This window comes from Pseudoliparis swirei, chromosome 18 (genome assembly GCF_029220125.1).
Source record: "Pseudoliparis swirei isolate HS2019 ecotype Mariana Trench chromosome 18, NWPU_hadal_v1, whole genome shotgun sequence".
NCBI lineage: Eukaryota > Metazoa > Chordata > Actinopteri > Perciformes > Liparidae > Pseudoliparis > Pseudoliparis swirei.
In genome coordinates this window covers 10400636-10423588 of record NC_079405.1, presented here as the reverse complement: position 1 = coordinate 10423588, position 22953 = coordinate 10400636, and the positions used below count along the sequence as shown (strand labels likewise).

Genomic DNA, 22953 nt, shown 5'->3' with positions numbered 1-22953 from the left:
TGTGTGCCAAGTGGTTGGTTTAGTTTTTTACCATCATGCTTTTGGTTCTTCAATTCAATTCATTTCAATTCAGTTTATTTGTATAGCCCAATTTCACAAATTACAAATTTGTCTCGGAGTGCTTTACAATCTGTACACATAGACATCCCTGCCCCAAAACCTCACATCGGACCAGGAAAAACTCCCAAATAACCCTTCAGGGGGAAAAAAGGAAGAAACCTTCAGGAGAGCAACAGAGGAGGATCCCTCTCCAGGATGGACAGGTGCAATAGATGTAATGTGTACAGAAGGACAGATTTAGAGTTAAAATACATTCAATGAATGTGACAGAGTGTATGAATAGTTCATAGTAGGCATATTCCACGATGGAGACCTCCACGATCCATCAGGCAGATGGCGGTGGGGAGGAGGAGTGGGCGGAGTCTCAACAGTGGGCGGAGTCTCAACAGGACAGTGGCGTAGTCAGGAGCAGGAATTCCACGGCCCAGACCTCGATGATCCATCAGGCAGATAGGATCTATGTCGTTCTTCAAAACTGCCAGGATATTGTTTTAATTCTTAACCTATTGCTCTGTGCTCTCATGCAAAAGATTATTAACAGTATTGAATAATCGTTCCAATGGAACATTGCTTCAGTGCAAACAGCTGTGCTTTGCCAACCGGCAACCGAACAGACAAAAAGCATACGCCTTCCTCTATCTGGTTTCATGCAAGTGAATCTATTGCTAGTGTCTATCTGTTTCCCACAGTGCACACGCTGTCCCGACCTGAACTCTGTTCCAGATTAAAACGGGGAGAAATGCTGAGAGAGACCAAATTAAAAAGGGGCTTGCATCTTTCTTGTTGCGCCATTGTTTACTGACCGTCTCACTGGCTTATTTATTTATCTATCTGTGAACTGCCCCCTGACACACACACACACACACACACTTCCTCTCAAATGGTGTTTTTGCTGGGCTAATCCCTGAAGGGAATAACAAGGTAATGCCTTTTGATCTGATGCAGATGAGCAGAAGGCATTAGGGCCACGCAGAGGGAGGCAGAGGACTTTTTTAAAAATCCAAATCGTTACAAAAATTGCTAAATTTAAACCACTCACTGAAACTTCTCATCAGTGTTAAACCGCTCTCTGACCTCACAGATGCTGTTTCTTTCATTTCACCCTTTTTTGCTAACGAAATTTTTGCAACAGTGTTTCTAATCCACGAGTGACAATCTGTTGTTTCTGACGTCAGGGTCTTGGGAATTTATGCAACATCCATTGGTGACTGAAAAGAGCCTGAATCAATAACGACATCTACGTAGTAAAGCGACGCAGGCTGCATGATCCAGATTGCCAGAGATAAGCACTTTGCATCTCAAGGTTGCGTTGCCTCAATGTTGCGTCAGTGTTTCAAATTTAATGTTGCTCATCAAAAAAATACCCACATGATCAAAGTGATTCCCCCATCAAGTCCTTTTCAGATGCTTTCTGTTGACCTACATGTGTCACTTTTTATTCAGTGGTACATGTATTCAACAGGAACTCCAGAAATGATGTATAATGCATACTGCATGCCGCACACGTTAATGACCCAGGTGTTCATGATCTGAGTGGCCCATATTACTTGTTAGCACACAGGGGTTCCTAGTCTAGATTTCTATCATAGTTTGTATAGTCTGCTTAACCTTTGTGAGTTTGACTACTATGCTTAAAAACTTTAGTGAACCAGTACAGTAATGTAACTGTATTTTCATTTGACTTCATCCTTGTAGGATGCTATGCATTTTTTACTCCTCAACAAACTCTGTGTGGTTGACAGTAGAGCTGAAACAATTAGATGATTAATTTTTTCGTCGATCAACAGAAAAGAAAGTTGATCGTCAGTTTAAGTTCACGTTTGAGTAAAAACATCAGCTGTTCAGATGTGAGGATCTGCTATTTTACTATTTCAGACTAAATATCTTTGGTTATTCAACGGTTTGGTAGGGCTGCACAATAGTTGGTATGTTAAGTAAATATATATTAAATGTCCAAAAGTCCAATATGGATATTTAGATGATCTGCTCAAGGAAAAACTCCACTGCAAATCAAAAGAAGCTCTTCCTCACTTCTGCAGCCAGCCACCAGGGGGCAACTGAGACGTTTAGGCTTCACATTTGGGGAGCTGTCATGCTGCCTTATTACCTTCGCTTAAGGTTATGTTTTGATCGCCGTGTATTTATTTATTTATTTATTTATTTGTATGCGTGTTATTCGCAAAACTCAAAAAGTATTGAACCGAATCGCATGAAATTTGGTGGGATGATTGTTTATTATCCGGGGACCAGTTGATTAGATTTTGGGATCGATCGGGTCAAAGGTCAAAGGTCATGAACAGGTCAAAATCTTTCGCAGAACTCAAAAAGTATTGAACCGAATCGCATGAAATTTGGTGGGATGATTGTTTATTATCCGGGGACCAGTTGATTAGATTTTTGGATCGATCGGGTCAAAGGTCAAAGGTCATGAACAGGTCAAAATCTTTCGCAGAACTCAAAAGTATTGAACCGAATCGCATGAAATTTGGTGGGATGATTGTTTATTATCCGGGGACCAGTTGATTAGATTTTGGGATCGATCGGGTCAAAGGTCAAAGGTCATGAACAGGTCAAAATCTTTCGCAGAACTCAAAAAGTATTGAACCGAATCGCATGAAATTTGGTGGGATGATTGTTTATTATCCGGGGACCAGTTGATTAGATTTTGGATCGATCGGGTCAAAGGTCAAAGGTCATGAACAGGTCAAAATCTTCGCAGAACTCAAAAAGTATTGAACCGAATCGCATGAAATTTGGTGGGATGATTGTTTATTATCCGGGGACCAGTTGATTAGATTTTGGGATCGATCGGGTCAAAGGTCAAAGGTCATGAACAGGTCAAAATCTTTCGCAGAACTCAAAAGTATTGAACCGAATCGCATGAAATTTGGTGGGATGATTGTTTATTATCCGGGGACCAGTTGATTAGATTTTTGGATCGATCGGGTCAAAGGTCAAAGGTCATGAACAGGTCAAAATCTTTCGCAGAACTCAAAAGTATTGAACCGAATCGCATGAAATTTGGTGGGATGATTGTTTATTATCCGGGGACCAGTTGATTAGATTTTGGGATCGATCGGGTCAAAGGTCAAAGGTCATGAACAGGTCAAAATCTTCGCAGAACTCAAAAGTATTGAACCGAATCGCATGAAATTTGGTGGGATGATTGTTTATTATCCGGGGACCAGTTGATTAGATTTTGGGATCGATCGGGTCAAAGGTCAAAGGTCATGAACAGGTCAAAATCTTTCGCAGAACTCAAAGTATTGAACCGAATCGCATGAAATTTGGTGGGATGATTGTTTATTATCCGGGGACCAGTTGACTAGATTTTGGGATCGATCAGGTCAAAGGTCAAGGTCAAAGGTCATGAACAGGTCAAAATGTTCTTGAATCGCATGAAATTTGGTGGGATGATTGGTTATTATCCGGAGACCATTTGATTAGATTTTGGGATCAATCGGGTCAAAGGTCAAGATCAAGGTCATGGAAAGGTCAAACTCTTTTTTTACCATAGCACGATACATTTTTGTCCAATTGGCATGCAACTAATGCCAACATTTTCAGAATTCAATGCCCAATCTTGTGATATGCGAAGGTATGCGCTCTACCGAGTGCCCATTCTAGTTTTAAGTCTTATTTTAGTGCAAAGATGTGTTCATCAGCAGGAATGTAGCACAATGTGAAAGTGAGAGCAGTCCTCTGATGAGATTTATTTTGGGTAAAACATTTTGCTACAATTTTCTTTTGCTTTTCGGAGATGCACTATATAAATATAAGGTCTTATATTTATGCAGATGTTTACATTTGCAGGACTTTTGCACAACATGGAAAGAGGTGAAAGCAGTGCTATGATTGTTTGGATGGGAAAGTCCAAAATCAATGAATAATCAAGTTCTCAATATTGATCGAAATGACTGTAACTATCACCGTGGCCATAATCGTGCAGCCCAAATTTAAAGATATTGGCCCTGGTTCTTGGAGATAGTGATGTTTAAATAAAAAATGTTTTCACAACATTTCATCACTCGTAGAATATGATGCATTGTGAGAGAATAAACAGTTTCCAGTTGTTTTCTTTTTGTAATTCATTTAACATTCTAAAAGTAGATATTGTCAGAATACCTTTTTATACATTGTGATCCTGGAAATGTTGATTTGTAGGCTTGCTCAAGTTTGCATTTGTACTGTTGCTGTTATGTATCACTATTAGTCATCTATTTTAACTTCTCTTCTCACTTGCTGACACGTTTCCACACAAGCAACAAAGTGTTAACAATGACTCACGTTGGTGGGAGGCGTGTCTTGTAAAGTCTTACCTGCGAATTTTAGTATATTGGTTCGGGTAACATTACATATACATAAGATGAGCCTCACACCGATGTGTATTCCTATTTATATGTATTTAATTTGTTGAACCGAAGAGTTCCCACTCTCTCTGCCTCCAAATGTGCAAACAGAAGTGTGAACAGTGGTTAAGGTGGGAATGTGAGCAAAGTTGTGGCGTAATTATTCTGAGCTGCCATATATGAGACTGGTTGTACAGTCTGATAAAAGTAGCTTCCCTCTAGAATGGGGAAGTAGAAGCAGGCTGAGATTAAAGTGAATGTGTTTTACACTTTGACACGAAAGAGGATTATAATATGAAACGACGGGCAGCTGAGCACCAAAACTCGACAAGACAAAAGCTTGTTGACCTGGATTGTATTGATCAGTTATAATGAGCACCTATGTCGTAAGTTCATATTTATTTTTTACACAGTAGTAATTACTTTATTGTGTTATTGTTTTCATTCCATGTCATTACCGGTGTAGAGTTTCAGCACGTCGTAGATAATGTCCTGCTTGGAATATGTATCTGAATATGAGGTTGTTATGCTCATATAATTCACTGACTTGGCTGTTCATTGTCAGAAGTATTTATGAGGACGTGTGGCTTCAGTTCAATGACTAAAAACCAGCAAGCCTGAGTCAAAGTAGTACCATGTAGTGTGTGTTTCTTACTGAGCAACTGCCTCTCATTGACTTCAGTTGAATACGAGTGTGTACTTATGTGTGCGTATGTGTGCATATGTGTGCGTATGTGTATCTCTGAGCTGTGAGTGCGAATCAAAGAGCTTTTTAAGCTGGCAGGATGTACAGGCGCGTAGTCTGGTTGTTGGTGCCAGCGTTAGTCCGGGCTTCATGACTTATCTGAACTGAAAACAGCTTCCTGTTTTTTTTTTACATTTTGGATTATGAGTCCAAAAAGCCTCAAAGTGAAATATTCCTTGATTTATGATACAGAAAATGGAGATGTGTTTTGAATTTAAATGAACTATAAATAGAAACTGATCATTGTATTTTCCTGTCTTTATCTTTTTATCTTTCGGTTTCACGCTTTAGCTGTCACCTGATTTCCTCTTCGGGACCCACCACAGGAATACTGGCAGTGGCTGGCAGAGGAAACAGGTGAAACCAGTTTTGTTTCCCCTCACGCATTGTTCCAGCGCCAGAGGGCTAATGCCAGTCATCTTGAAATTCAACTTGTAAAAACTCCCGTCAAAGAGTAAAGTTAAAGTGGCCTTGAACAGTTTTACATATTCTTCCTACACAGCAGGAGGCACCATCAGCTTTGATGGAGTAGTCTGCCACCTTGATGTCAGAGTGTAATTAAAAGTCCTGCAACTTACTTGTCAGCCCCAGAGTCATTAACTGTATGTCTGTAAACAAGTATCTATTAATAGACTATTCTTCTTTCTAAAGCGGAACACTCTTTCCTTGTTATTCTCGTTGCATGCCTGACTGTGAGGGTAATCCTCAGTGTTTTATGAGCGCTTAAAGGGCTTTTGATGGAGGGTATTTTCCTCATGAAAATCAATGAACCCGAGTCGGTACATTTGCAAAAACTGCATCTCTACTTTATTACTGTAGAATACATTAAAGTTATGCCAGCTATGCTCTTTAGATTCTCAGAAATCAGCATTTATGCATATTAAAGAGGTGGAATAGCAACTCATGGTGGTAAAAGAAAGTCTGTTACTCAAGCAGTTCTTACTGCAACATGTTGCATCACAGTGGGGTGTGGGTGCGCTTGGTGTAAACCCTTTTTAAAGGCCTCCTCTTCGCAAAGGAGAAGATTTGGCTCTTAGTGCTAATTCTCCTTGCATGAAAAGACGGCAAACATTAGGACGGATATTTAGTCTGATTGTTGAAACTAGGTTACAAGGATAGGGATAGGTACTTAATTACTGCTGCGGCATGAAAAGTTGAAGTTGAACCACGCACACTTGTATTTGTACGAACATGGGATTATTGGCATGAATATTTCGCATGTATTGTAAAGATGCACCGACAAGCATCTGCCTCTCTGCTCCTCCTGTGAAGTGAAGCAAAAACAATTAAAACTTCTCCATTTGCCTGTGTGCAAACTGCTCAGCATACGCACTCATGCTTACGGTCAGGATTTCTTCTCAGAGTGCCTGAAGGCTTCAGTTTGTAATTTGTACACTGAGTGATGATGCAACACTGCTGCTGCTGCTGGATTGTTGTTCTTCCCCAATGGGGGATTGTTTAAAACAGTTGCAGCTTAAGTCAGAATTAGTCTGACATGGCACAATGTTTCCCAATATCTGGGGTGACCTCAAAACTCAAGTATAATTTGCAAGCTGGCACCCGGTGCCCCGAGTGTGGATCATTGTAGTCTCAACTGATCATTTTACGAGCTCATTCACACTGCTGTCCATCAAGCAGAGCAACAAAGCTATCATCAATACATCCACTGTATCGAATTAATCCAATGAGAACATCGTGAATCATCTTTACATGGAATGAAAATTTGAAGTCACCCGTAGGTCAAATAGGAAAAAAGGAGAGAAGCTGCATGCTTAACTTTTGAAAAGGCGCTGACCTTTCAGTATTACTTATTTTAGTTTTGAATTGTTTCCGAATTTATGCTGATTTTACTATTAACGTTGCTCTCGGCAAGAGCATCATTTAAACACTGGTGTCAGTAGAATTATTCCCACTGGATCCACAGACATTAAAATACAATTGTGATATATTTTATTTGTATATGTATAGTGATTGCTCTTTCCCTTGTCCACCACCCGACCCACAACATTGACCCCGACCTTTAACCCTAAAGAGCATGCAGCGCGCCGCCTCCTCTGACACCATAAGCACAATGGCGTTCAGCAATGCCGACGCCCAGAGCCATAACTCTGCCGCCCTGCGTGATGTCAAGCAGCAGCTCAGCCACTCTCACTCTATGATCCTGCCTGAGAACGGCAAGGTACCGGCCTCCGGAGCACAAACTGTGTGTACAGTATTCACAGACATGAAAGAGGAAATGCAGACACACTTTAACACTTTTCATACAAAACACTGGACATGTGCACATACACACACACAGACAAATGAGCACCACTGATGTCATCCACTTACTGTCTTTCAGCTGGTGCAGCAGTGCAGAGATTACTCCTGTAATGTGACCAACATCGTCATGGAGCCTCCGTCTCCTGACAGCTCTCCAGACAGTGATGGCTGCACACCGGTGAGAAAACACTGCCTTTTACTTTTAAAACTTGTCTTCTATTGATTCGATTTTTTTTATTGTCTAGAGACATACAACAGCTTTGTGCACAAAATGCCTTTTAGCTTACATGCATTCTTAACTAATTCAATAAAGGCATTTGAAATGTTTGGAATTCTCCACTCAAAATCCTTTTATAAAAATAATTATACATTCACCATTTTTAATTAATTTAGTCCTGATGTCACCCCAGTTACTCAGTATAGACATTCCTGATAGAGGATTAACTAAAACTATAACTATAGAACTATAAGTAGAAAAAAGAAAGAGACAACTGTCCACAGTAAGGTCTTAACCCTTGTGTTGCCTTCGGGTCATTTTGACCCGATTCAATGTTTCACCCTCCTGTCGCCTTCGGGTCAATATGACCCGATTCAATGTTTAACCCTCCTGTTACCTTTATATTTACTAACATATTTTACCCTTGAGGTCAATATGACCCCAGCTATTAAAATCTCCAGAAAATTATTAGAATTAATATTGTTTTCCAAGTTTAAGTGTGAGGTACTTTATGTTTGTTTGTTGACTCCCGAAAGAACACCGACATTAAACATTGAATCGGGTCAAAATGACCCGAAGGCAACACAAGGGTTAAAAAAAACAAAAAACATTGCACTTGAGTTTTTCACACGTCATTTTTTTATTCTTTTCACAGCATATAAACTTATTCTTAGCGGTGGATATCTCATATCCTGTTTACATAAAAAATAAATGAAATACCACTATTATCCTTCTCTGTTCTATCTTTTAAATCACTGCTATTAATCAATTTGTCTTTATATGCTGTACTTAACACTTATGACTTCATAGTTAATTATTCTCTCTTACACCTTAAACAGGGCCATACCGCAGTGGGAGATTTTAGAGCAACTCCCCTCCCGCTATTTTCTGAATGATGCAACATTCAATCTAAATGGGTTCGCTCAGGATGCAGCGTATTACACGGAGGAAAAGCCCTCTGCTTTTTTACTGTTAACATCTCATTATTCAAGCCTTTCATGCCTACCCTGAGTGAAAGCATTAGTGTGACAGTATAAATGTTACTGAATTCAATGTTGCACATCGTGCTTTAAACCCTGTTCATGTGTTCTCAGGAGTTGGAGAAAGCCGGCCTCTTGAACAAGACAAAGATTGCAGAAGGAGGCCGGAAACTGAGGTGAGGCTCTGGGGCTGCTCCCATTAAAGACAAAACAAGTTGAATTAGATTGCCTCTCTTTGTGTCAATATAGTGCTTGAATAAAGGAGTAGTGAGATTGTTTTGCCGGGATGAATACCATCTGTATACATGTGTTTGTTGGGTTGCAGGAAAAATTGGAGCCCCTCTTGGGTGGTGTTGGTCGGGAACAGTCTGGTTTTCTTCAAAGATCCTAAATCACAGACGCCCTCCAGCTGGGTAATGGCTCACACACGTTGTGTTTAATACCTTTAGTTCAGGTATTATATTTGCGAGAAACACAAAGTTGTCATTTTCTAAGCATGTCTTTCAACTTGATGAATTTTAGTTTTAAACATTGTGAAGTCCCTTTTAAAGCCAGCTGACTGGTCGGATCAGAAGCTTTTGACAAACTAAGTGAGCACAGAGCTGAATATTTCTGTGGGCTATGTTGCAAACATTTCTGCATGTTTTTGGCATTTAAATGACACACATAGACTCAACAGGTGACTCAAACCTATTGTAGGTGTTGTGTGTGAAAGTTGGCGATGATGTAAGTTAATGGGGGTGAAAATCGGTTCACCACAAAACACCCAAACTCCATTTTTAGAAACATATATGGGTCAATTCAGCCAAATAGAACGAATCATGATGTTTGTGTGTGTGTGTGTACCTGTTTGTTGACAAAACAGAAACCAGGAAACAGTCGCCCTGAGAGCAGTGTGGATTTAAGAGGAGCGCAGCTGCACTGGGCCAACGAGCTGTCCAGCAAGAAGAACGTCTTCAAGGTAGCAAAATAAATTCTGGGAGAAAGATTTTCTTTTTAAATTGTTCACCCTGTTGCAGTGAGCTGATGTACGGTGAGGAGGATGTGACAGCAGATAAGTAGTAACATATATTATTATATTTCTGTCAACCAAAGGCTCTTATCAGTGAGGAAGTGAGAATGGGAAGCTTGCTTTAACCCGTTCACGCTCCAATGACTAACAGTGAGGAAGAGGAAGCAGTAAAACAAATACTACCAGTGACATTTGGCAGATGACATTTAAAGCCAGATCTCAGATGATTGAGTTTAACACCTGAAAAATGGAATCGAATAAGACAAATATGGGCGCACGGTTCGCCGCGTTGTAACGTGGTTTGTAAATGTGTGTGTAGCTGAGGACAGTGACGGGCAACGAGTTCCTGCTGCAGTCGGAGACAGACTCTCTCATCAAAGAGTGGTACAGCACCATCCAGAGCGTCATCGACCGGCTGGTGAGACTCACAACACACACACACACACACACACACACAGATACACACAGAGTTGTAATTTCAATGTGCCACTTCTCTATAAGCAGTTAACTGTTTTATACCTCATAATATACCATTCATGTCCTCCACTGCCCTTTTACTTAACCTTAAAATCAGATCATCTAACTCCCTTTACTCCCTTTATGCTTCTTTCTTTTTTCTTTTTTTTCTTTAGATCAGATGTGGACTTTTTTAATCTCAGCCTCGACAAATCAAGTGTCATATAAACTCTGAATTACAGCATACTCTTGGTTTAGTGGGCAAATTACACACCTCTCCTTTTATTTAATGGGTTTGTAACGTTGGTGTGTGTAAGTATTTCTCTGTTGGACTTTTGAGGAGCCGCTTTGAACAGATGCTTTAAAACAGCGTGTGGTGTAATGTGTGTAGATGAGGCAATTAACACAATGAGTGCTTTTAACTCTGCCTGCTCTCCAGGACCGCGAAAACCCGTTAGACAATGTCCTCCTGTACTCCCTGAGGCGGGCGGGTAGCGTGGAGATGCTGGAACACAGCGGAGACGAGGAGGACAGGAGAACGGCGCGTAAGTGGTAACAGCGCAACGCCTTTCCGACTTCCTTCCTTCTCGTCGAATCGGCCCCGCCCTCCACCACAGTTTACTCTCACTCCATCGTCATCATCAGTCTTTTTTTTCTTCTTCTAAACTTCCACACAGGCTTCTTGCATCCCTCCATCCTCTCCGCCATTCTCTCCTCCATACAGCCCACTTATATTTTCACACGGCCCCTGTGGCAAATAATCCCCCCGTCAGTCCTGTCTCACCTGCGTCGTCGCCCGGCACTCCCACTTTTCATCCTCACCACCATCCCGTCTCATCTGCTCTCCGGCCCTGCCGCAGCCCAACGCCCCGCACTGACCTCCTCCTCCTCCTCCTCCTCCTTCTCCTCCACCTTTCCTCCCTCTGCAGTTCCTCGCTCGTCGTCCAACCTGGAGAACACGGAGAAGAAGAGAGTGAAGACCCGGCTGAAGAAGCTGATCCTAAGGAGACCTCCTCTGCAGGCGCTGAAGGAGAAAGGGATCATTAAAGGTGAGATTTCCTTTTGCGAGTGTCTTTAATATGATTTTAATACTCCACTTCTGCAGCTAAAACTATGCAACTATGTAGCCTGTCTTGTAAAGTTGAATATATTTTGCTGTTTAACTGAGCTGCATCACAGTTGTGATGTCTGCCAGGAAATCTGAGAGCGTATGCCGTGGTGATGCCACATCCCCTCGTGAATATGCATCGCAATCCTCCTCACCTGTTTAGTAAGAGCTTCTCCAAGATCAGGACGTTTTTCACACTGCTTGTCTGCTGATTACAACACTATTGTAACATTTCATTACATGTATTCAGCTGACGCTTTTATCCAAAGCGACTTGCAATAAGTGCCTTCAGCCACGACCGTACCAACCATCACTTCTTGTATCGCTCTTTCTTAAAAGCCGAAATGTTCCTTTGTCTATTTTTTTCCTGGCCAATGAAGATACGAATAGGTGACAAAGTAAAGGAACACATTGTAATAGTTTAGTGAAGAATCACAATGAATGCAAATACTTTCAATCAGGGGATACTTATCAGAATCTAACTTTTATGTTATGGCCTTCAGACTCAGCAGATTTAAACTAAATAACTCAGGAAGAGTTTGGGCCGCTGTGTCCGACAGCACCAAATTATGAAATATTCTTTATACGGGTGTTGTTCATCCCTTCATTAAAGCTTACTACGAATCTTTGTTGGATTTTCCTTTAATTTGTCACTCATCAAATTTGTCACCGATCTGTGCGTGATCTCCTTTATGACTTCTTCTAAAGCACTTCTTCTATCATGAGTATTTTTTAATCGCTGTTCCTTAATCTCACTATTTTAATAATAACTCGTAAAATAATTATTATTTCACGTTCAACTTCCAAAACACTTTGATACAAAGCAGCTTCTTTAATTAAATAGGAATATTATAAGTTATCTAAATTGCAAAATAAAACTAATCATTTCAGGAGAAAATGAAGGTGAAATATGTCTTGTAACAAACATGAGCGCTATAACACTTGTTATAACACATGTTTTATTTGTTTATGTGATAAGAGAGAGGAATAAATGCACACAGCAAAGGTTCACACCCAGACTCAAACCGGTGATGCTGCATTCACATGTCCAGCGATGCCAAGACCACCAGCACCTCATTATTTAACAATGATAAGTAAATGATGTGGTCAGCACTAAAAAGCTACAGCTCCCTTAAAGCTTTGACACCATTTGCCATCTTAACTACATCCACTAGGAGGCGTAACTGAAGAAGCTGCTCAGATGAATGGAAGTAGAGGTATATTTATAATAAATTTGATAACTACTCTCAAGTTGTGGTCAAACTGACTGATTGGACGACAAGTACAACACCGAGACAACACAACATTATATCCTGCTGGCATACTCTGGAGTGAAGGGTTGCCAATGATTTATTTCCCCCCTCTAGGATATACAGGACTGTCTCAGAAAATTAGAATATTGTGATAAAGTTCTTTATTTTCTGTAATGCAATTAAAAAAACAAAAATGTCATGCATTCTGGATTCATTACAAATCAACTGAAATATTGCAAGCCTTTTATTCTTTTAATATTGCTGATTATGGCTTACAGCTTAAGAAAACTCTAAAATCCTATCTCATAAAATTTGAATATTTCCTCAGACCAAGTAAAAAAAAAGATTTATAACAGCAAAACAAAATCAAACATTTGAAAATGTGTTTCCAGGTGTTTCGAGTTAATTAGACGATTCAAGTGATTTGTTTAATACCCTACTAGTATACTTTTTCATGATATTCTAATATTTAGAAATAGGATATTTGAGTTTTCTTAAGCTGTAAGCCATAATCAGCAATATTAAAAGAATAAAAGGCTTGCAATATTTCAGTTGATTTGTAATGAATCCAGAATGCATGACATTTTTGTTTTTTTAATTGCATTACAGAAAATAAAGAACTTTATCACAATATTCTAATTTTCTGAGACAGTCCTGTATAGTACAGTGCATGTAGCACTTCATCATCAAGGGTGAGCTTATATTGCTGCTGGGAACACTGGGAGGTTTCATTCCATAGTGAACAGTACATTTATCTCCAGATCAACTTGAGCGTGTAGCTCTTACATGGTGCCTTGGCACAGTTATTGAAAAGAGAAAAACAAAAAACCCTGAACAGACATAAAAGAATATGTTTCTGTGTCTGTGTCCGTCCGTCATCACCCTCCAGATCAGGTGTTTGGCTGTCGCCTGGAGATGCTCTGTGAGAGAGAGAAGAGCACCGTGCCTCGCTTCGTCAGGCTTTGTACCGACGCTGTGGAGAAGAGAGGTACGAACACCGCAGACACACAGCCGGTTGATGGGATTCTCAACCTAAAGGGGGAAACACTCCTCAAGCCTGTTTTGAGTATCAGTCACTTGACAGCTTTCGTGCAGCTACTGGACAGCCCCGTGAAATAAATCACTTGTTTCCTCTCTGTCAGGCGATAACAAACATTGACTCGAACATTTTTGTGATTGCCTGACAGAGAGGAAACAAAAAAACAAACAGTGGTGACAGCTGCCAGCAGAGGAGGAGGAGATCTAAATGGGAGAAAATTGTTCGGAAACTAGGCAGAAGAAATGATCCGTATAAATATTTAATACTCACAAAACACTCTCGATTTTGACCTCAAAGTCTAATTGTTTCCGATTGAAATGTTTACATTCAAGGCGTCGACTGAAAACACAGAATATAATCAAATGAGGATGTTGATGTTGATGAGAATAATCAACGGGCCTGACTTGTTCTACCATGTCCGACATTGAGGACAAAGCAGGAACTCAACGTCATACCAGAACTTTCTCAGCACAACCATCACGCTATGAAATGTTGTGAGGAAGTAGGGTCATGTGATCAAGCAAAATAATTACTTTTTAAAAACTTATTTTAGATGCCTAAGCCTAAATGTGCCAAGATGTGCTTTTGCTTGACTTTATTCACACGCTTTTGGGCACTTATGCAACAAAACAAACTTCCCAGGCACACTAAATTATGTATGTGCAGAAAATTGAAACATGATATCAAGCTCTGACTGCCTTGAAATCTGATGAAACTATTAAAAAAAATATTTTACACTGATGAAGTCAAGCTTAAATAAGGGAATACATGTCAGTCTAGTTTTCATATTGACCTTGTAAAGTGTTAATAGATGCTCAGACACTTTCGGGATCTAAGCAGCGCTGTGTGGGTGTGTTGCAGGACTGGAGACTGACGGCATCTACAGAGTGTCAGGGAACCTGGCAGTGATCCAAAAACTTCGCTTCCTGGTGGACCACGGTGAGCATGAAGGGGAGGAGGAGAAACGCTGATCTTTATAGATGCTTTTTTGTCACTTACATTTTTTGATTCGTTGAGACATATTAATATAAAACAAATACAAAAATCTCAGACATAAAAATTTTAATATAAATATACACCCATATATATATATATACATACATACACATATATATATATATATATATATATATATACATACACATGCACACACATACATACATAAAAACAAACATACATACCCCAAAAAACAAAACTAAAACTACAAGAAAACGGGAAAAGAAAAGCAACCCTGGTACCCCCCTTAATTATTTTTGACTTGTAAATGTGTATACACCACCCTGCATCTATATTTTCTTTTCCCTGAAAACACAAATGCAGCCCCTGAGTATTTGACCCCTCCTCTAATTTGTAATAAAAGCCATCAGACCTTTCCATGCTTGGTCAGTTTGGCTTGAACTGTTTGAAGCCTTCTCCGTCATGAGTTTGAGCCAATCTCTTTAGAGATGCTTAACGCTGATTGATGAAATCTCTAACAATAAATGCGAGGGGAAATGTTGTGGGAGGAGAGAAGTGGTAGCAGGTTCCTTTCAGCTGCTTAAAATTAAGACCAACGCCACCTGATGCGGTTCATTCTGATTACATATGATATTGTGTAACCCCGACACACACTCGCTGTACACCTGCTTGGAAACCTAGATGGCCTCACTCTCACTACACGACTTCCTTTTGATAAAGTGGACGCCGAAAGGAAAAGCCCCCCCGAGTAACTGTTGGTTTTTGCAGAGCGAGCGGTGACGACAGACGGACGTTACATGTTCCCGGCGGAGTTTGTACAAGGTAGATTCAGCCTGGCGAGGATGAAACCGGATAAAACGCTTTCACGTGTTACTCACCCTGCTTGTTTTCGTGCCATATGTGTTTAACAATGTCAAGAACTCCCCACACACAGACTGACGAGCAGGGCTGAGGCGTGCAGCGAACAGTTTGCTGCTTGTGCTACCATTTGCTTAATGTACGTGTGTCCCTCAGGCTTTTCTGCTTTACGTTTTTCTGATGTAATAACACGCAGCAGGTTGTACAGCGCGTCTCGCGCGGTGCGTGACTGCCACCAAGTGGACGAAACGGAGGATCAGCTGCAGCTTGCGTCGCGTTTTAATCTCACAGACGAGTGTTTCCCATCCTTAGATACTTGTTTGTATCACATATGTTGAACTTCTTGACTCTGAGGTCAAATTTAAGCTTTTTAATGTCTTCCTTTTTGGTTCCCGTCATGCAGTTTGAGAAGCATTGGTCGGGCCGGTACTTTAAGAAAATGTGTGCTTTACATGTGTTTGTGCTTTTGTGTCTTCTCTGTCTTCAACAGACCATTTCTATCTCCCTCTCGCAGCTACAAGCCTTCATTTTACGCCTCGGCACTGATGTGAATTTGCTCTCTGCTCTGTTGATGCTGTTGGCTAAACAATACTGTGACTGTAACTCCACTTCTTTGTCTCTCTTCTCCACATTGTCTTGCCTTTCTGTTGACTTCCTCTAACCCTGTCCGTCTGTGTGTCTTCTTCTCCTCCTCCTCCTCCCTCCATGTCCCTCAGAGGAGAAGCTGAATTTGGACCAAAGTGAATGGGAGGACATTCATGTCATCACAGGAGCTTTGAAACTTTTCTTTCGCGAACTTCCCGAGCCCCTCGTGCCCTTCGGCTTCTTCGCCGACATCGTGGAGACAGTCAGTGAGTGACAAGCCCCAGTTTATTTTATATTTACTGAATAGACCTACCGCCTTCATGTCATACTGAGTGACACTCATCTGAGATCAATCTAAGCTATAAAGCACAACAATCCTTCAGTTTACAAAGTTTGTATGAAGTAAAAATACAATTCTTAATCGGGCCTTTTATTTGATTCTGTGTGGTAGACAGCAGGCAGGAAATGAGAGGAAATGAGAGGAAAGAGAGAGAAGGGGGATAACATGCATGAAAGTCCCAGGCCAGACACCAAAGTGGGAATGTTGCAATTGCACGATCGCCATCTTTTAACCTCTAGGCCACGAGGATACATTAAAATCTCCCCATATTATTTTTTTCCTCTGATGTGTTTTTATTTTGAATACTGCTCTGGTTTTTATGAGTCAAAACCAGGACAGTCTGGGTTTGAGAGTTCACTCCCCTCTTAACTTGAGCTCTTTCACACTCTCTCAAACTGTGGTGAACGTCATTTTCGTGATTATAGAATATACCGTATTAAGAGGACTTTTCCACCATTACGAAATATTTCACAACCCCACAAATATCATGAAAGATATATGGACACAATAAAATATAATGGTGCTTTTCAAAAAGAAAATTGCTCGAGTTCAAACACGAGAAAAGAATAATGACATACCGACAAAATTACATTTATTGAGTTTGTTCTGCATAAAAACCCTGACAGTAGCTGCATTTGTTTACGCTTCTCCCATAATCCTCCACTCATATGTGTTATTTTCTATTTTTCTACTTTTCAAAAAAAGAAATGACTAAAAGCAACAATTTGTTAGATCGTCTTTACTTTATTTTATTGCCAAATAATATACATTTTACGCTCTGGTGAATATTCATGGCATCATAATAAATGAGCTAGTCATTCAGTACAGCCCAATGATGTTTGGAATAGTTTTGAACAACGATGATGTTCTTTTGTATTTATATTGTATTGTACAAATCATGTTCCCATACAACACTTATACAATATCATCAATTCACTGATCATCATTTTTCAAGATAATAAGATAATCGCCAAACTTTTTCTTTAACTGTTCTTCATCAATCATTTTTCCATAAACCTTTGTGATAAGCAGTGTATCAGAAAATATTTTACTTATCCTAAAACTGTAGCTAATCTGGCTTTAAATTTTTTTATAACATTCAATCTGAAAAGTTTCATATTAGGAATAGATGATAACAAATGTAAATGCAGTCTTGGTGTGAATAATCAATCCATGGGATCTTTTTTTGTTGCACAGCTCACAGTTTCTCATCAAACCACAGTGATGATTGTTGATAACTGCATATTGCTTTATCAGATTAGATAGTAGATGCTAATGGAGTATCAGAGTATGCTAATTAAGCTCATGAAATGATGACATTTCTGGTGAACTGACACGTCTGTGTTGCAGAAATGTCTGACTACATGGACAAAGTGGATCGTCTGAAGTATCTGGTGCTCAACATGCCTCCAACGAACCGCGACACGCTGCAGTTCATCTGCTGCCATCTCAAACGGTGAGGGGGCGGAAATACAACGGCATGCATTTGTCTCTCTGCCCTGAAACTGGCACAGTTCATAATGCAGAATATTCCCTCTGCAATATTTCAGCACAAAGGAACAAACCAGACGGAAAAAATATCTTCGGCTCGCTGCTTTGTAAATCTGACCACAAGAGGGAGTAGTTTCCTTATCGTTCTCGGCCGTTTTCTATCAGAGATTCTTTGGCCACAGCTCTCAAAGTCTGCCAGTGCTGTACCGGCATCACACTGTTGTTAAGTTTTGGTCCCTGTGAAGATGAAAAGGCTGGAGGAAGATGAATGGCGGACGATGTTCTGCGAGCCAGTTCCTTTTACAGTACATAAAATGTGTGTTTTTTTACCGCCTATGGTTTTTCCTTCCACTCAGGGGTGAGCGTTCGTGTTCCGAGGCCGATGTTTGTGCCAGGGTGTGGTGGCCCCATGAATATGTCAACTCTACCTCCTTCTCTCATTTTCTCCCGGCTGTCATTCCTTTCCCCCCTCGGCTCTGTTTCTCATTTATTATCTCCCTGCTCAATCAACCCCCGTCGCCTCCTCTTCGTTTCCTTCACTTCCTCTTCATTCTCTTCCTTCTCTTCTTTGTATTCTCCCTTTCCTCTTCCTCCGCTCTTCCTCCTCTTTCCATCCCTTCCTCCTTTTTTCTCTCCCTCCTCCCTCCGCCGCCGTCCCCCCGCGCTCTCCTCCTTGCCTCGAAGGTCCCATGGGAGCCTTGTGGTTCGTCTGCTGGAAGGCATACCAACACCACCGCCGCCACCACTGGAACCTCTCTCTTTTCTCTCTACCCTCTCCGCTCCCTCTCTCTCTCTCTCTTTTCCTCCTCTCTTTTTAATGTGGAAGTTTTGAGCAATTGCTGGCTGCTTCTGTGGCTTGGTGGGAATGGCATTTTTAGAAAGAATGCCTCATGCTGTGGCTTCAACCCATTCCTGCGTCCCCCCCAATCTCTCTCTCTCTCTCTCTCTCACACACACACACTCACACAGGCGGTGGATTTAGCCTATTTTGTGCACACATTTAGATTATAACATGCAGGTACATGCAAAGAAAAGACCTCACTGGTGGATACTTATTATTTTAGTTGTCCTGAGTGTGTGAAGAATATAAAGATGTCATATGCTGACTGCACGGATGAAGCTGAATGCACAGTGAGCAGTCATCTATATGCGCCTGCAGTCCCAAAGATCTACAGCCACACTAGCTTCTCTGGGACTGGTGCTTTGAACTAAATGCTAACATCTGCGTGCTAACATGTTCCCAATGACAATGTTGTGCAAGTTCACCGCATTCACAGTCTTATTTTAACACATTAGCATGCTAACACTCGTTATTACAAGTTATTCAAATTCAACCCGAGGAGCATCTGGATGTGTGTTCCAAATGTCATGGCGATCCATCCAATAGTTGTTGAGACATTTCACTCAAAACCCACAAACGTCAACCTCATGGTGGTGGTGCTTGAGGAAATGTCAGGGGACGACAAATACAAGTCATTAGAATACATCATCTGAAGATCATTAAAGTTTGTGCAAAGACTTTTGCCGAGTCATCCAACATTCACTGAGATATTTCTCACTGGGCCCAAAGCAGAGGATTTTCATCCCTCGAACCATCCTGCTAACACGACGAGTCATTCATACCCGCAAGCTGCAACAATTCAGAATCAGTGATCCAGAGCAATGTTGGTTCTTGTAATTTCTTGTTGATATTTTAAGCTATTAATGCTCTCTGTGTCTGATCCCTCAACAGAGTGTTGGAGCAATCAGGTACCAACCGAATGACCACCCAGAACATCGGCATCGTGTTCGGACCGACCCTGATGCGTCCAGAACAGGACAACGGCAACATGGCGGTGAATATGGTTTACCAGAACCAAGCGATGGAACTCATCCTCAGCGAGTTTGACCACATCTTTGGAACAAGAGGCCCCTCTTGATCTTTTCGGACAGTAGAAGGGAAGGTGGGGGGGATTCCAACAAGCCCCTTCAGACCCCTCAAAAGCACCAGTAGTGCAGCGTTTGTCCTCCTCGCCTGTTGACTCATGTGGTGTAAAATGGGGTTCACATCAAAAGATAATTACGGGGTAAAAAGAACCAGGACAGAAAGCTGCTAATCATGACATCTGGCCTCCATATAAAGCCATGTTAAAACAATAATAGTAAAACAAACCAATTTTAGCTGCAATACTTTTGTTTTCTACTGCAGATGTGGAGTGCAGCCTCGGTGTTCTTAGCTGCCAGAGCGGATTCCTCTATGTCACTTTTCCTTGATGTTTCAGACTCGATCAGGATAAAAAATTAAAAGCCATAAAAATGATTAATCTCCTCCAGCTAGCTGAGTATTAATCAGATATTTGACCAAGGATGTTTCTTAACGTGGCACTGAAACAAAACTTGGCGGAACCATCTCACTGTGAAATCACACGGACCAGCACCTCCTGCAGAAAGACTGGACAGATCCCACTTGCACGGGCGAGGAGAGGATACTCAAACATATGCAAACAAGCAGGAAGCAAGCTGTTCGTGTCAACCTGACCGCATCCCCGCTGAAGTTATACAGTGTTTCGATGAAGAGTTTTTTAATGTGTATTTCAGACTTCAGAGGTAAAGTTCAACGGGTAACTCTTCAAAGATAAAAGCATGATTTCAGTGCCAACCGGGCAGCAAATGTTCCTTTGTACCAAACAGTACGTTGGAGTGAGCGTGGACCTTTGAAGTTTCCCTTATTGTACACATTTGCATCTGTCTTCTATTTTTTTATTTGTTCAAACTCCTCAGATTAAGTTAAAAAAATATGAAATTGTAAATACGGGAATGTATGTCTTTGTCAACGAGTTGCACTTTGCATACAGTGTGTAACCGAAGCGTTAGAATTTAGCCAAATTCAAACTGAGACATTTGCTTTCAATTCAACTGTGTGTCGTTAAAAAATAGCTCGGGCCTGATTGTTAACTCTCCTGCAATAAAAGAAAAATTGAAAAAACTAATTGTTGTGACATTTGGTCAGGATGCGTCTGGTCGCTTGGCCCGAGTGATGGGTTTGCGTGAGAGATAGTAGAAGTGTGTGGAGGTATGTGGGGCCCGGAGGCGCAGTGGGCGGAGGCATCCTCTGTGATTGGTCCAAATGCTGCTTTTAATAACAGAACAAAAGAGGAACTAGAAATGCATATGTTTAAAAAATGTGGATTTTCCCCAAAACCATCTTACTCTGTGGCTTTGGTAATTTTATATTGACTGTGGGTTTGGCAAAAGACAAAAAAGAGCAGAAAAGAGGGACACGGGGGGGAGAAGAGCTCACATATTTTGCAGTCATATTGGATGTATTTGTTCATTTTTATCTTGGTATTATTTCAGGTCTTGTGAGTGATTAAGGAGGGGCGAAAATGACGTGTCGCTGATTGATGAGGAGTCCTCTGAACTTTTGGTCATTGTGTGTCCAAGGTCATCCTTATATTTGATTGGCGCAGAGTCTTTTTTCTTCTTAAACAACAGCCACATTTGTTTATTTGATCCAAATTCTTGTATGAACGCAGTCTTCACAGTTTATACACGTATCCCTCATTCAGTACTGCGGTTTCCCAGCTTTTCTTCTGGTCTTTTGACAGTCGAGTGTCCCAGAGCCTCCACACATTAGATTAAATGTTTGAATTTGTATTATTATATGTAAAGATCATACAACCCCCTCAAAATAATATAATAAGAAGTATTAAGAATGTTTACTGTATCTTTTATTCTCTCTCCAAATTCTGAAATTGTAGAGATTTCTCTTTCAATAAAAGCTCAGTGGCATTAAGCTGCTGTAGCCTCTCGCTCTGATGTGTTTTATTCCACTTGCTGATGGGGCGCTAATCACTCCCTAAAATAGAATCAGTCTGTCAGGGACACAATCAAACACTCCCTTCTAATCAGCAGTGTGTTGGCAGGGGAAGTCAAACTCTACTTTGTATTTTAATGCCGCACTTTTCTTTCTTTCTTCTTTGACATATTAATCACATGTGATTTTTAACGGCAGACTGAATATTCCCTATTAAATCTAGACCGATGCAAAATATAAATTCTGTATGATAAGTCGTGCAGTTAAATGTGCAGGCATACATAGACCGATTAAATGTAACGGCCAGACCCTTTTTTTTTTTGCATCTGCAGTCAGTTAATTTTTTTGCTGCAACACTAAAACAAAACCTTTTTGTGTGTGTCTGTGTATGTATTCAATAAAAAGTTGCGGAGGTAAGAGTACGAGAAGGTTTTGAAATGGGTTCATCTGTTACATGTTTTCCATCCTAGTAACATTTCATAGTCCAAACCCTTTTAGAAAGTGCACTTTATTGTCATTTGCTTTGGCAGCTAAATGAATCTGTATGTTTCCTTCTTGTGTAAGAAATACAGCCGGGATGGCACATGGCAAACAATGGGCCTTGTTGTTACTCTATGTCATGGCTTTTATTTTATTTCACGTTATTTACAATATTTTTGAGAAGAGAAAAAAAGAAACACATAGATAAGTCACATAGTTAACTCAAATAAACCCACCAGCAACATGTGTAGCTGTGTTCCTTCTTTACACTCCTGCTTGTTGTTGCATTGTTGGTACGGGGACTCGAAACTTTCAAATGCTCAGCAACTACTCCGACAACATGTTGCTCGTGGATGAGACGTGCAGCAATCTTGCGAGTGGCGCTGCTGTCTGACTGTGTTGGTTTTTGCAAACCACAAATATGACAAATAAATTCTCAATTAAGTGTCATCTTACTCAGAAAAATGGTCAAAACATTAACACATTGTTGGTGCTACAGCTGACTCAATGTGGCCGATGCATGGCACCCAAAAGTATCTGACACATGTGCCCCGTTATGGTTTGGTAATGCTACGGTTAGCCGTTTGTTTACTCACCCAACCATTAAACTGAAGTTTAGCGCATCAAATGCCAGCAGAGCTGCTCGGCCCCTGCATGCCTCGGCCACATCCACAGATTGACAGGCACCCAGCAGCGCATCTGATGAGTCATCACGCAAACAGACACAAGAAGCCACGGAAACAAAAGTGTGTGAAGCAAAGCAGCCTGCAGCTCATGAGTGGTGATGGAAACTGAGCCTCTGAACTGTCCTGTGCTTCTCGATGTGTTTGTGTTTACACATTGTTTTTAAAAGCCACAGTTTACGTATTAGTTTAAGCTTTTAACTTCTGAAATAACTCAATACTTCAACCTATTTCATGTGAATGATCTTATGTTTACAGTTATGTAAAGCTTCAGCACAAAGT

The 22953-nt window shown here is 40.8% G+C and overlaps 1 protein-coding gene across 10 annotated transcripts in view; it reads left to right on the top strand.

Moving 5' to 3' along the window:
* The window catches only part of arhgap9 (Rho GTPase activating protein 9), a 41647-nt gene extending 20966 nt beyond the window's left edge, over positions 1 to 20681 (top strand). For 4 of the 10 annotated variants that reach the window (XM_056436837.1, XM_056436835.1, XM_056436833.1 and 1 more), the window contains 15 exons: positions 5446 to 5511; positions 7187 to 7357; positions 7496 to 7594; positions 8728 to 8789; positions 8939 to 9026; positions 9479 to 9574; positions 9945 to 10043; positions 10521 to 10626; positions 11011 to 11130; positions 13332 to 13430; positions 14343 to 14420; positions 15207 to 15260; positions 16013 to 16147; positions 17572 to 17677; positions 19445 to 20681. In XM_056436837.1, the coding sequence (XP_056292812.1) occupies positions 5446 to 5511; positions 7187 to 7357; positions 7496 to 7594; positions 8728 to 8789; positions 8939 to 9026; positions 9479 to 9574; positions 9945 to 10043; positions 10521 to 10626; positions 11011 to 11130; positions 13332 to 13430; positions 14343 to 14420; positions 15207 to 15260; positions 16013 to 16147; positions 17572 to 17677; positions 19445 to 19631 (1566 nt within the window). In that variant the 3' untranslated portion in view covers positions 19632 to 20681. The remainder of the gene's footprint in view (positions 1 to 5445; positions 5512 to 7186; positions 7358 to 7495; positions 7595 to 8727; positions 8790 to 8938; positions 9027 to 9478; positions 9575 to 9944; positions 10044 to 10520; positions 10627 to 11010; positions 11131 to 13331; positions 13431 to 14342; positions 14421 to 15206; positions 15261 to 16012; positions 16148 to 17571; positions 17678 to 19444) is intronic. The other 6 variants (XM_056436839.1, XM_056436838.1, XM_056436836.1 and 3 more) reach the window with 4 other exon arrangements.
* The last annotated feature ends 2272 nt before the right edge of the window (positions 20682 to 22953 follow it).